At 43.3% G+C, this 13,708-nt stretch overlaps 1 protein-coding gene across 2 annotated transcripts in view; it reads right to left on the bottom strand.

Annotated features, from left to right (window-relative positions):
* Positions 1 to 13,708, bottom strand: part of dhrsx (dehydrogenase/reductase (SDR family) X-linked) — a 179,938-nt gene that overhangs the window by 36,284 nt on the left and 129,946 nt on the right. For both annotated transcript variants that reach the window (XM_067985724.1, XM_067985725.1), the window contains exon 5: positions 11,287 to 11,494. In XM_067985724.1, the coding sequence (XP_067841825.1) occupies positions 11,287 to 11,494 (208 nt within the window). The remainder of the gene's footprint in view (positions 1 to 11,286; positions 11,495 to 13,708) is intronic.

Genomic DNA, 13,708 nt, shown 5'->3' with positions numbered 1-13,708 from the left:
CCATCGGGAACATCCTCCCTGCATCCAGTCTGTCTAGTCCTGTTAGAATTTTATATGTTTCAATGAGATAACCTCTCATTCTTCTAAACTCTAGTGAATATCGGCCTAGTCGACCCAATCTCTCTTCATACATCAGTCCTGCCATCCCAGCAATCAGTCTGGTGAACCTTCGTTACACTCCCTCCATGGCAAGGACATCCTTCCTCAGATAAGGAGATCAAAACGGCACACAATACTCCAGATGTGGTCTCACCAAGGCCCTGTATAACTGCAGTAAGACATCCCTGTTCCTGTACTCAAATCCTCTTGCAATGAAGACCAACATACCATTTGCCTTCCTAACTGCTTGCTGCACCTGAATGCTCGCTTTCAGCGACTGGTGTACAAGGACACCCAGGTCTCGTGCAGTTTTACTGGTTTCTCCTACATGTATGTGCCAGTTGTTTATTGATTGTTGCCTGTTGGTTCTACATCGGTAATGTTTCCTGCCTGCTTGTTCATTTTAGCTGTTCAGTAATATTTCAGGCAACCAGTATTATTCAGTGAACAGTGATTTCTTGTGTCTTGTTCCTTTTTAAATAAATGTGATAATTGAGTCAATCGGCTGCAAATGCAGCATACACTTTGCATAGGTGAAACTTTCCAGTGCAATGCATGAAGTACATGCCCCACGCACAGCTGGCTTACTCTAGACAAGAGACTTTTAATTATATGGATGCTTGGTGGTTATGGACAATCACGGCAAATGGAAGGTATTGAATAGATCAGGTTGCGACTTGCTTGTTCAATTACCACTAGAATCCTCCAGGCGCCACGGTAAACCACAGAGAACTATAAACAGTACATAGAAAGATATAGAAAGGGCCATTTTGCTCAATATTAAATCACAGTTCATTGCAGCCTGCACTCAATGAGCATTTCTTTCATATCCCTCCAGGACTCTGCTGTCTGATCTATATTTATACTTAACGTACAAGCTTTTCGGGCAGATATTTCGACACAAGGTAGAGGATCTCACATAGCCTACTAGAGACATCAGTAACATATGATGTTGACAAACACCTAGAATTCAAAATTAACAAAATTCAAATATACATCATACATTATAATGGATTTATTTTTTCAAAGAAAAACCTAGCCTAAATCTAGTTTGTTAAGTATACTACAGTCCCCACCACTTACACCATCCATGCTTATCGCGGGCAACCGCCTATATCGGGCAAACGGCGCCAACCATTCGCCTTTACCATAGGAGTCAATTACAACGGCACCACTTATAATGTATTAAGCATGCCGACTATTTCAGGCAGTTCAATAAGTGCTTACCCTGTATTACTGATTTAAAAAGGCTCTGCTGATTTCAGGTACAGTCGGGTCTTCAAGCAGTTTCAATCAGTTGTTCGCACCTCGTTAAAGTGCGATTACCTTAGTGATGAGGTTCTAGATGCAACTGCTAACAAGTAGGAGAGATGATGTGGAGATGCCGGTGATGGACTGGGGTTGACAATTGTAAACAATTTTCACATCGTTCACCTGACGAAGGAGGAAGCCTCCGAAAGCTTGTGAATTTAAAATAAAATTGCTGGACTATAACTTGGTGTTGTAAAATTGTTTACAAGTCGGAGAGAGACAGTTGCTAAGTGGAGACTTCCTGTTTTTTTTTAAAAGGTATGTTGGTTACTTCACTTTTTGGTTTTATTGTCCACCGTGTATAACGGGCAAATCGCGTTTTTTTTTTATTCGTTCATAGGATGTGGGCGTCGCTGGCAAGGCCGGCATTTATTGCCCATCCCTAATTGCCCTTGAGAAGGTGGTGGTGAGCCGCCTTCTTGAACCGCTGCAGTCCGTGTGGTGAAGGTTCTCCCACAGTGCTGTTAGGAAGGGAGTTCCAGGATTTTGACCCAGCGACGATGAAGGAACGGTGATATATTTCCAAGTCGGGATGGTGTGTGACTTGGAGGGGAACATGCAGGTGGTGTTGTTCCCATGTGCCTGCTGCTCTTGTCCTTCTAGGTGGTAGAGGTCGCAGGTTTGGGAGGTGCTGTCGATGAAGCCTTGGTGAGTTGCTGCAGTGCATCCTGTGGATGGTACACACTGCAGGCACTGTGCGCCGGTGGTGAAGGGAGTGAATGTTTAGGGTGGCGGACATCATCATAATTGTTTTTAATTTGATAACATCAACAAGCCTGCTATAAGCGGTGGAGACTCTACTTGTTTATGAAAATGCATTCTGAAAGAGCTGAATGGGTAGTCCTGATGACTGAGTTGGTAAATGCACTGTGTCCCGTGTTTGATCCACAGTCTGTGCTTAGTTCACCAATCTCAGCTGGCACTGTGGTAGAGACTAAACAATTGACCTTAGTGTCTTTGAGCTAGGGGACGTTGGGGGAAAAAAGCAACCTGGATTGTCACCCCTGATTGCTATTCCTGTTGGAACATGCGTATGTGTGGACAGCAGGTAAGGATAGGACTGGGGTCAGCTGTGATGACTCCCACAGTTCACAGGTGAAGAATGGTTACGTGGATGAAGGACCAGAGGGTGACCAGTGTCCATGGAAACCATTCCCAACATAAGTCAACATTTTAGGGGAGGAAGAGGGCGAATTTATTTTTAGATTGAGGCTCAGCTGTGACAGCCTCCACTGTTCACATGAAGAATGGTCACTTCTCAAGGGCAATTAGGGATGGGCAATAAATGCCGGCCTCGCCAGCGACGCCCACATCCCATGAATGAATTTTTTAAAAATTGGCTGAGATACCGGAAAGTGGAAACCATGGGACCGATTTTCATACGTCTATCGTCCCATTTACCCTGGAAAACAGGGCAGTGGCAAGCCAAAATTTAAGAAAAATAAGTCCCATCCACTGGCTGCCTGAGGTCCGCCCAGACTTGATTTTTGAGCAGGCCTCAAAATAGCCACCCGATGCTCCCACCTGGAACAGGTGGAAGCCGTATTTAAATATTTAAATCGGGATCATGTTCCCTGGATTAAGGAGGGCATCCAGGGTTCCCACTCTTGCTGGCAAGAGCATGTTAATGGAAGACAGAATTGGCCTTAACTATGATAGCCTTTAAACAAAAGCCTGCTGACACTCATTGCATGGGCAGCCACATCAAGAATGGCCATTTGGGGAAAAGTATGGAAGAGCACCTGGTCCAAGGAAGCCTTATTTCAGCAGAGAGGAGGGGAGAAAATGGAGAGGTTTGTTTTTAAAAAAAGAACCTTGAGCTATATATGAGGAAGTAATTCACTGAATTTTCTTTCCAGGACAGCTATTAATATTCACTCGAATTGAAGTGTCACCAGAAATATCGATTTTTTTTTTGTTAATATATAGTATTTTTTTTACCATAATCCAAAATCTGACCCGATGTCTTTGAGCGTGAAGTTTGCTTTCAATGTCATTGTGTTGGCTCCATTCCCTGACTAAAGAGAACTATTGACAACTATTGTCTTGAAAGGGAAAGCAAGTCCACAACCTTTGTACGTGACGTCCTTCATCTGTCAGCCAGCATTTGCAATCTTTATTTTATCGCTGTACCAAATGCAGCCAAAAGACAATTGCTCTAGGTTTCTCCTTGACTCTCTGGTTAGGCTTACTTGGAGTATGCATGCTGTCAGGTGTGGGATCATCAAGTAGATAATCTGTATTAAGTTAGACAGCATTTATTTAATCAGTGACTTCCTTCAATTCCCACCGGGTCCTATTAGTCACAGATTTATCCTGCATATCAATGCCCATGCTCATCAACCTTCTCCACTAATCTTTTGGTTTGCTTCTGTTTGGCATTCTATTCCTGGCCTAAGACGATTGCCAAAATAACCACCGTGGTCTTCTACTAAAGCACTATTTTTATATACAATTTGATATACTTCATATTAGTTTTCCTCATGAAAGCAGAACCTGTGCAAAAATTCTCTCTGGGGTAAAATTTTGTACTCATAAAGATGAGAGTCATGCAGTTGATGTGGTATATATGGACTTTCAAAAGGCGTTTGATAAAGTGCCACATAATAGGCTTGTCATCAAGATTGAAGCAGTAGCAGCATGGATACAGATAGTAGTGGTGAACGACTGTTTTTCGGACTGGAGAGAGGTGTACAGTGGTGTTCCCCAGGGGTCAGTACTAGGATCACTGTTTTTCTTGATAAATATTAATGACTTTGACTTGGGTGTACACAGCACAATTTCAAAATTTGCAGATGACACAAAACTTGGAAAGTAGTGAACAGTGAGGAGGATAGTGATAGAATTCAAGAGGATAGAGGCAGGCTGGTGGCATGGGCGGACACGTGGCAGAAGAAATTTAACGCAGAAAAATGCGAGGTGATACATTTCGGTAGGAAGAACGAGGAGAGGCAATATAAACTAGAGAGCATAATTCTAAAAGGGTTACGGGAACAGAGAGATCTGGGGGTATATGTACACAAATTGTTGAAGGAGCAGGGCAGGTTGAGAAAGTGGTTAAAAAAGCATATGGGATCCTGGACTTTATAAATAGAGGCATAGAGTACAAAAGCAAGGAAGTCAACATGAACCTTTATAAAACACTGGTTCAGCCACAGCTGGGGTATTGTGTCCAGTTCTGGGCACTGCACTTTAGGAAAGATGTGAAGGCCTTAGAGAGCGTGCAGAAGAGATTTACCAGAATGATTCCAGGGATGAGGGACTTTAGTTACGTGAATATACTGGAGAAGCTGGGGTTGTTCTCCTTGGAACAGAGAAGGTTGAGAGGAGATTTGATAGAGGTATTCAAAACATGAAGGATCTAGACAGAGTGGATAGAGAGAAACTGTTCACATTGGCAGAAGGGTCACGAACCAGAGGACATAGATTTAAGATGATTGGCAAAAGAACCAAAGGTGACAAGAGGAATAACTATTTCACACAGCGAGTGGTTGGGATCTGGAATGCACTGCCAGAGGGGGTGGTGGAGGCAGATTCAATCATGGCTTTCAAAAGGGAACTGGATTAGTAATTGAAAGGAAAAAATTTGCAGGCTACAGGGATAGGGCGGGGGAGTGGGATTAGCTGGATTGCTTTTGCATAGAGCCGGCACGGACTTGATGGGCTGAATGACCTCCTTCCGTGCTGTAACCTTTCTATGATTCTTTGGGAACACTTTTCATTTCAGGCAACCAATCTTAACTTCAAGTACTTTCAGGCTAAGTATAGCAGAGTCAGTTGCAGAGACTTCCTACTCTGCTCAGCAATGTGTCCTCAGTCCCAACCTCAGAAGAACACCCACTATTGCACCATTGTGACATTTTTCCATCTCCCCCACCAGCCAACTGGACCTCTCCGAGTGCAGTTAGTTCCACATTACGGGACTTTAATGCTGTGGGCCTGTGCCCACAAGGGACTGGACTGAGACTGTGCTAACTCATTTTATGTAGGACCCTTACTGGTAAACAGAAGGGACTTTCATCCTCTTGCTCTTGTTTGAAGGCGGTAGTGTTTATCCCACAGATCCATTCAGTCTCCCTACATGTTTATATTCTGTTTGATTGCTGAAGACCGAGATATACTCTCACAGAGTTGGCCCATTGTACACAAGAAGTTTTAGGAACAAAAAAAGCCTTTTTCAGAGATTCGCCTCACATACCTGCTTTATCACCTTGATGCTTTCTCTCTCCACAAATCAATTTGATCATCTCTCGAATATATATATACTGTCTGCTTCAATGGCTTTCCCTGATAAATTATTGTACAACTCTATTACCCTTTAGGTGACTTCCCTTCATTCTTCTAACTTCCTAAGTTCTAACTTGTTTGCCCTGGTAGTTGAGCCCTTCAACATAGTGAACAACGAGGTAGATTTTCAACTTGCCATCTGGGCGTAAAACAGGTGAGGCAGACCAGCTGCCTGTTATAGAAACTGCTCAATTTTCATCTCCAATGATTTCAATGTGCCTGAATTTCACCTTCTATCTGATTAGTGCACTTTATCATTCATGTTAGTTTTGCTCATTTTTCGTCAATTATCTTTTGGAATGCATCAGATCTAAAGCTGAATGCAAGCCTGGTTTCCAATATGAATTAAAATAAAAACTGGCGCGTTTGAATCAATAGAGTAGAGAGGGTTAATGGGTATGAAGCTCATTCTGATTTAAAGCTGGCACCAGAAATCCTTCCAACAAATATGACAACAGCTGTCTTAAATCATGTGTTACTGGGATGGAATACACAAGGATACAGACCAGGTCCTAAATCAGAACAGCTTTGTTCCTGTGGGTTTATAAAGTCATCTGAATGCCAAGCACATCTTACAGCTTTGTAATACACAACTTAAGCCAGCCATTCTTCTTTTAAATTATAATCTAAAGTAATTTAATGGATGTCTCCTGCTATTTACCATTTACTGTGGTCGGAGTGGAGAATTTAGATGCATGTACTTACTGTCAGGAACAGCAATGGCATATGAGATGAATGAGATAGATGCCTTTTTTAAAACTATGTACCAAGGATAGATGTTATATAAGGATTTTAGTATAAACTAACATGAAGTTGGGCTCATTTTCTTTGGAAAGCAGACTTTGAAGTGACCTACTTAACTTGGAATAGAATTGACTACGCTGATCTACAGAGTCAAAAGCTTCAAGCATTAGGGGGAACAAGATAAAGATCAGGAACCAAAGATGGAATGTATTTTTCCACAAAAGGTAATACAGTTAGGGAATAAGTTACCAGGAAAGTCCAATGACGTGGTCAGTTTAAATGGAGTCAATAGGCAATTAGATGTGTTTCTGGAGAGTGGAAGGATTGAGGGATTTGGTGAGAAGGTGGGTAGGTGAGGTTAGTTTATCAAATGCAGTGGAATTGCTGGGCCTTATGCCCTCTTCCTGTTGCTGCAAATTCTTCCGTTTTTACTTTCATGGGTTCTGGGGATTCATTTTTCTTTCATAATTGCATCACCGTGGTATAAATATTCAAGGTGAGAGAAATCAGTATTGGTATTCCACAAGCCTTTGCAGTTCCCTAAAGCTTACAAATGATACTCTGATTATTAGTGCTGTGACATGAATACAGTAGGAGCTACGGGGCAAAATTCACAAACCAACCACTAGAAGAGCTACCACCCACCTCCTGAACATAATGGGATGGAGCTAGCTTGCATCTTATTAAAGTAGTAGGCGGCACAGAGGCTGGGTCGAAATTATGGCTTCATTTATCTTTTATGTACTCTGTTTTTTTCTCCCATTCTTGCTGTCAGGTCACCCTCCACTTGGACACAAAAGACAGGACGCACACACAGCACCTGCACTTCTATAACAAAAACTGCATCGTTGTTTTGTGAATGCAAGCGTAAAACATGGACTCATCTGTATTCATTGAACGTCTCTGGGTCTACTTTACAGCTGCTCTGTTCTAGTTCTAACACACTGATAAAAAATCTTCCGCAGTCACAGTAAGAATTCCTCTACCTAGTAATTTTGGAAAAGCGTCTGTGATGACTCCCTGTTTGCTCTTTCTAGTAAACTCATGAAGACATCCTTCAGCTAGAAATAGTGACAATTGGAAACTTTCACCAATACGTTTAGGAACATAGGAACAGGGGTAGCCCTGCGAGCCTGTTCTGCCATTCAGTTAGATCATGGGTGATCTGTTTCTTAACTCCATCAACCCGCCTTGGTTCCGTAACCCTTAATACCCCTGCCTAACAAAAATCTATCAATCTCAGTTTTGAAATTTTCAATTGACCCCCAGACTCAACAGGTTTTGGGGGAAGAGAGTTCCAGATTTCCACCACCCTTTGTGTGAAGAAGTGCTTTCTGACATCACCCCTGAACGGCCTAGCCCTAATTTATACTATGCTATGCGTAACATCATATATGATGATGTTACACATAGCAACGAGAGGAAATAATACCCCACTGTGAGGTAACAGGCTTTTAGAACACACCTGTTGAATCATCCAGAGGTGTATTCCAAATAGAATAACTTTAATACAAAGCTAGCACTACAAATGTCCGGGGATATACTACTTCCCTCTGAAGTACTAGACTTTGTGCTTTGACTAATGAGATAAGACTGGATAACTCACAAGTGAATTCACAGCTGAAAATAAATTTTGAGCAGGTATTGAACATTGTGGTGATCACTTTTTTAAAGAAAAGTTGCAAAAATTCATTTTTGGCACAATTTTTGGTGAATGGATCACTGGCGAGTGATCAGGAGCAAGAGCCTTAGGTGATTTATCCCCCTCTTCCTTATTGGTGAGAGATTTTGGCCTTTTTTTCACAAAGGAAAACATTGGCAAAATCAATACCTGGAATTACATCGAATTTACAGCACAGAAACAGGCCCCACACGAGCCTCCTCCCACACAGCACAGAAACAGGCCCCACACGAGCCTCCTCCCACACAGCACAGAAACAGGCCCCACACGAGCCTCCTCCCACACAGCACAGAAACAGGCCCCACACGAGCCTCCTCCCACACAGCACAGAAACAGGCCCCACACGAGCCTCCTCCCACACAGCACAGAAACAGGCCCCACACGAGCCTCCTCCCTCCCATCTTCATGTAACCCTATCAGCATACCCTTCTATTCCTTTCTCCCTCATGTGTTTATCTAGCTTCTCCTTAAATGAATCTATGGTAAAGTCAAGAGCTGCTGTGAATCAGGAACCACAGAAATGTGGAAGCTATTTCTGCAGTTTTCAGCCCACATGAGTACAACGAAGGGGAAGAAAGTACAGGGGGTGGGGGGGCAAGTTTCCGTGAGGTTTCTCCCGCTTGTCTGCCGTAACTTTGGCGAAAGAGCGCCCATTTCTCTGGAGTTCCCATTGTTCCCAAAATTACGGCATGTGAGTAGGACGAGTCCTCACAGAAATTCCACCCACAATCGCAACAAACTACCCAAATGGGTTGGTGGATAAATGAGCAAATGAGTCATACTGATCAAGAGGGTCTCAAGTTCGATCCCTGGTCTGTGCTGAATTAGCTGATCACAGCTCGGGGTGCAATGGTAAAGACAATAGGAAGATGGGGTAGGGGGGTGGGGTGGAAATCAGCCAGGTAGTGGATCTGGCTGAGTTTGGGTGGGATTCTGAGAATATTTATTCAAATGAGGATCAGACGTTTAGATCAGCCGGTCCTCCACGTCCCTGGACTCTCCAGAGGGGGCCGCCTGCACCATTCCAGCTCACCCCCCCCCCCCCCCCACTCTTTAAAATCATTGCTCATATATATGGACACCAGGTGAGGATAGTTAAAGAGCATGACAGTACTTACTGCTTTCACTGAAATATAAGGAATGAACAGGAACAGAAACAGAAAAATGCTGAAAGCACAGAATAGGTCAGTCAGCTTCTGTGAAGAGAACGGACAAGTTAATAATTCCGGCTCAGCCCATCTTCAGAACTGAATCTATCAAAATTTGTTTTTCCATTCTGAAGTAGGGCCAAGCCCTAAATGTTAACTGGCTTGTCGTCGTCACAGATACTGGCTGACCTGCTGTCTGTTTCGAGCATTTTCAGTTTTTAAGAACATAAGAACATAAGAAATTGGAGCAGGAGTAGGCCAATCGGCCCCTCGAGCCTGCTCCGCCATTCAATAAGATCATGGCTGATCTGATCCCAACCACAAATCTAAAGAACACAAGAAGTAGGAGCAGGACCCGGCCACACAGGCCCTGGGCCCTCTCCGCCACCCACAGGGCATTGACCGATCCGAACTCAGCTTCATGTCCAATTTCCTGCCCGCTCCCCATAACCCCTAATTCCCTTTACTTCTAGAAAACTGTCTATTTCTGTTTTAAATTTATCTAATGATGTAGCTTCCACAGCTTCCTGGGGCAGCAAATTCCACAGACCTACCACCCTCTGAGTGAAGAAGTTTCTCCTCATCTCAGTTTTGAAAGAGCAGCCCCTTATTCTAAGATTATGCCCCCTAGTTCTAGTTTCACCCATCTTTGGGAACATCCTTACTGCATCCACCCGATCAAGCCCCTTCACAATCTTATATGTTTCAATAAGATCGCCTCTCATTCTTCTGAACTCCAATGAGTAGAGTCCCAATCTACTCAACCTCTCCTCATATGTCCGCCTCCTCATCCCCGGGATTAACCGAGTGAACCTTCTTTGTACTGCCTCGAGAGCAAGTATGTCTTTTCTTAAGTATGGAGACCAAAACTGTATGCAGTTTTGTTTCAGATTCCCAGCATTTTAAATCTTTTACTAAAGAATTGACACTCAGACAAGGTAGAGAGTTACTGGTACCAGTGGAACTGTAGGTACCCTGAGGCTAAGAAACAAAAGCTACCAAATAACAACATCCCTCATGCACTTTATTCTTCCAGGTGTCACTTGGTGATGTCTTTTTTTATACATAGCACTACTCTCCACCGCAAGGTCAATGGCACGATGATGTAAAACGGGTGATAGCGAGCCGCCAGCCCGTTTTACATCTCTTCCGATTTTGACTTCAATGGAGATAACAATGGGGAGAGATGTAAAACGGGCTGCCCACTCACTATCACCTGTTTTACACTGTCGCGCAAAGTCAAGATCTACCCCAGTGTGCTTCAAACCCAGATACCAGGGTAAAGGAACGGGTGAATCAACATCAAAGAAATGGGCATTAAAATCATGGGGCTGAGGACTCAAAATCTTTGATTCCTATCTGAACTAACAGACATTGTCCAATATAGTGATGTGCTCTACACATAATGAGAAAGCCTAGTGCTCTATATAATAAGAAACCCTAAGCAGGTCATTAACTTTTAAATATAAATCTGCCAAATTTACAGTTGTATAGCACACATCATCAAGGTTATTTTTTAAATTCTTTTGTGAGTGTTAGTGTTGACCAAGATGAGGGATATTTAGTGACGATCAAACACTTTGGGAACACAGTGTCAAGTGCCATGCATTCCTTGCTCAAATATAGCACAGAATAAGCTTCCCCCAACAACGTCCTTCAGTCCCAACCTCAGAAGTGCACCTCCTACTGGGCTAATGTGGCATTTTTTCCATTTCCCATATACCTGTCGTCCTGTGGCCTCCAGGAGCATGGCTGCCAACTTAGTCCCAAATAGGGGCAGTTTTACACTGTTAGCCCGTGCCCCATAGGATCTGGATTGAACCTGTCCAAACTCATTGCACATAGAGCACTTAAACCTATAGAAAAACTTCTGTCTGATTAGTCTGAGCTCAATTTAAGCTCAAGTTCCCAGAAGTACAGTCTGATGCACTTTACCACCGGTTAAAAAAAAGGCTTATACATAAGCCCACAAGAGCTTATATTTTGCTGCCATACACCCATGGCTCAAACTCTTACCTGCTTTGCAAGTCGTTAAGGTTTAGCTCTGCGATATAGTGAGTGGCTGAAGAAACGGTGATAATTCGACTGTGGTGGTCATAGCTCCCCGACCGCCTCAAGGTGTCTAGGAGAAGATGGGTCAACACGAAGTGTCCAAGGTAGTTCACGACAAAGTGCTCTTCAAATCCCTCCTCAGTATTTCTCTGGGGCACCAGCATCACTGCCGCTGAAATTGAAAGTGGAACCATTTTAGGCGACAAAAGTACCGTGGCGGGCATACCCTAGTCAGCTCAGTCGCAAAAACTGGGCGGGGGTGGTGGGGCAGAGGGGCAGGGCTCGGATGACAGGGCAGGTTCTGGTATGGAAGTCGCCTGTGTATGACGCACGAAACGTGGCCACTTGTATATGTGCGAAATGCATATACAAGCGCAGGGGGTCGGAGAGGAATTTTCTGGAGTATTTTTTCCATTATTAGCCCTGGGTTTTTCTCTTGTATTTTTCTTTACCTCTCCCAGGAGATTACACGGTTGCGGGGAGGGTGGGAGGAGGAAGTATCTGGTCATGATGCTCCAGCCACCATGGGTGTGGGCCAGGCTTGATGGACCAGCTGATCTTTACCTGCCTGTCATTTTCGTATGTTCTTCGGTCTTCATGCTTACGTATAAATGAAAAATGAAACAGTTCAGTGGGGCAGTTATGTGTTTTTTGGTGAGCTAGGGTTAGGGGAATAGATAGTAGGGTAGATGGTTTATGAAGGGAGAAAGCAAGGGTACTGTACACACGAGTATGAATGATATAATGAATAGGAAGTTTGGGGATACTGTCACTCATGTGTGTATCACTCCATGAACACTGGGGAAAGCAGTGGTAATTGCAGTGACAAATTAATGAACTTCAACTACAGGGATCAAGGTAGTAAGACATGCATGAAATTCCTTGAAATGTTTTGACCCTAATGATGTGAGTAGTAGAAATAAAATGCTGGAATTACAGGCTTGTGCTTCCAGAGAGTTTCAATGTAATGGGACATTTTACTTCATTAAAGGCACTATATAAATGCAAGTTGTTGTTGTAATTGGTATCTCTGAAATCTAGTTGGGAATAGTGATTGATTGGAAATGCATTTGAACGGTTACATGGGAATCTATAAGGGTAGGTTGGATCACAAGAAATAGAGTGTTCCTTTATTTATAAAACAAATAAGGATAATATTGCAATGGAAAGGGATAATATTGGGTGGGTAAAGTGGTTTAGGTGTAGGTAGAGCATAGGGTTGGTCCAAAGTTGATCCTTGGCACATGCTACAGGCCTCTCAACAAACAAGTGCAAGACAGGGAACTCTTTACACATCAGAAGGGCAGCAGATCAATGTAGTATTATGGGGCGGGGGGGGGGGGGGGTTCTAAATCTCCATTCAGTAAGTGACCTGAAATGGAGTTTTTACTTATCAAAATTACTCAACGAACCCAGAGTGTCCAACTCAAAACTGGTCAGGTGACTACTTGAAGTCAACACCGTATCCAGCTCCAATTATATAGGGAGAAATGTAAAAGGGGCTGCTGATTCACCATCACCTGTTTTGCGCTACACTGCCCAAGACAAATTTCGCCCCTCCCCCCCCCCACAACGTCCAGTTTTGATGCCTTCACGTGATGAAGGATTTTGAGACTCTGAAGAGGACGCAAAGGTGGGAGTTCAAATCTTAGAGCTCCAAGTTGTGAGGATAGGTTCCATTGTTAGTTTGGAGAAATCCAGGTTTAGAGAGGGTGTGATTGAAGTTTTCAAACGAGAAATGGATTGAATACGTTCCAATTAGATATGTTATTTGAAATGGAGGGATGGTAGGACTTGGGGTCATGCCTAGGCTACGAGGTTAGAGACAGAAAGTATTTCCTGTCACAGAGAGTCATTACACCCTGGAACAAACTGCCGAGACATGTTAAGTATAGAGTCTTTACACTCCTTTAAGACGGTAATTGGAAAGTTCTGGACAGAATAGGACATTTCCAGTTATGAAGGTAAATTGCTAGTTACTTGTGATTGTGATGAGTCATCGGCAGCCGTGGTCTATTGGGCTGGATTGCCTTAGGGAGTCAGAGAGAAATTTCATGGACATGGTATGGTTAGGGAATGAATGAATAGAAAGAAAGAACTTGCATTTATATAGCGCCTTTTACGACCTCAGGACGTCCCGAAGCACTTTACAGCCAATGAAGTACTTCTAAAGTACAGTCACTGTTGTAACATAGGAAACCCGGCAGCCAATTTGAGCACAGCAAGGTCTCACAAACAGCAGTGTGACAATTGACAGATAATCTTTTTTTTAAAAGTGATGTTGGTTGAGGGTTACACCATTGAATGAAATAGAGCGGGCTTGATGAGCCTGATGGTCTTTTCTTACCTTCTTTTCATATGCTAATGTAATGTGAGTGCAAAAAAT

The sequence above is a fragment of the Heptranchias perlo genome, chromosome 6, assembly GCF_035084215.1.
Source record: "Heptranchias perlo isolate sHepPer1 chromosome 6, sHepPer1.hap1, whole genome shotgun sequence".
In the NCBI taxonomy this organism is placed as follows: Eukaryota; Metazoa; Chordata; class Chondrichthyes; order Hexanchiformes; family Hexanchidae; genus Heptranchias; species Heptranchias perlo.
The sequence above is the reverse complement of the archived record's forward strand: the minus strand, read 5'-3'. Positions and strand labels throughout refer to the sequence as shown.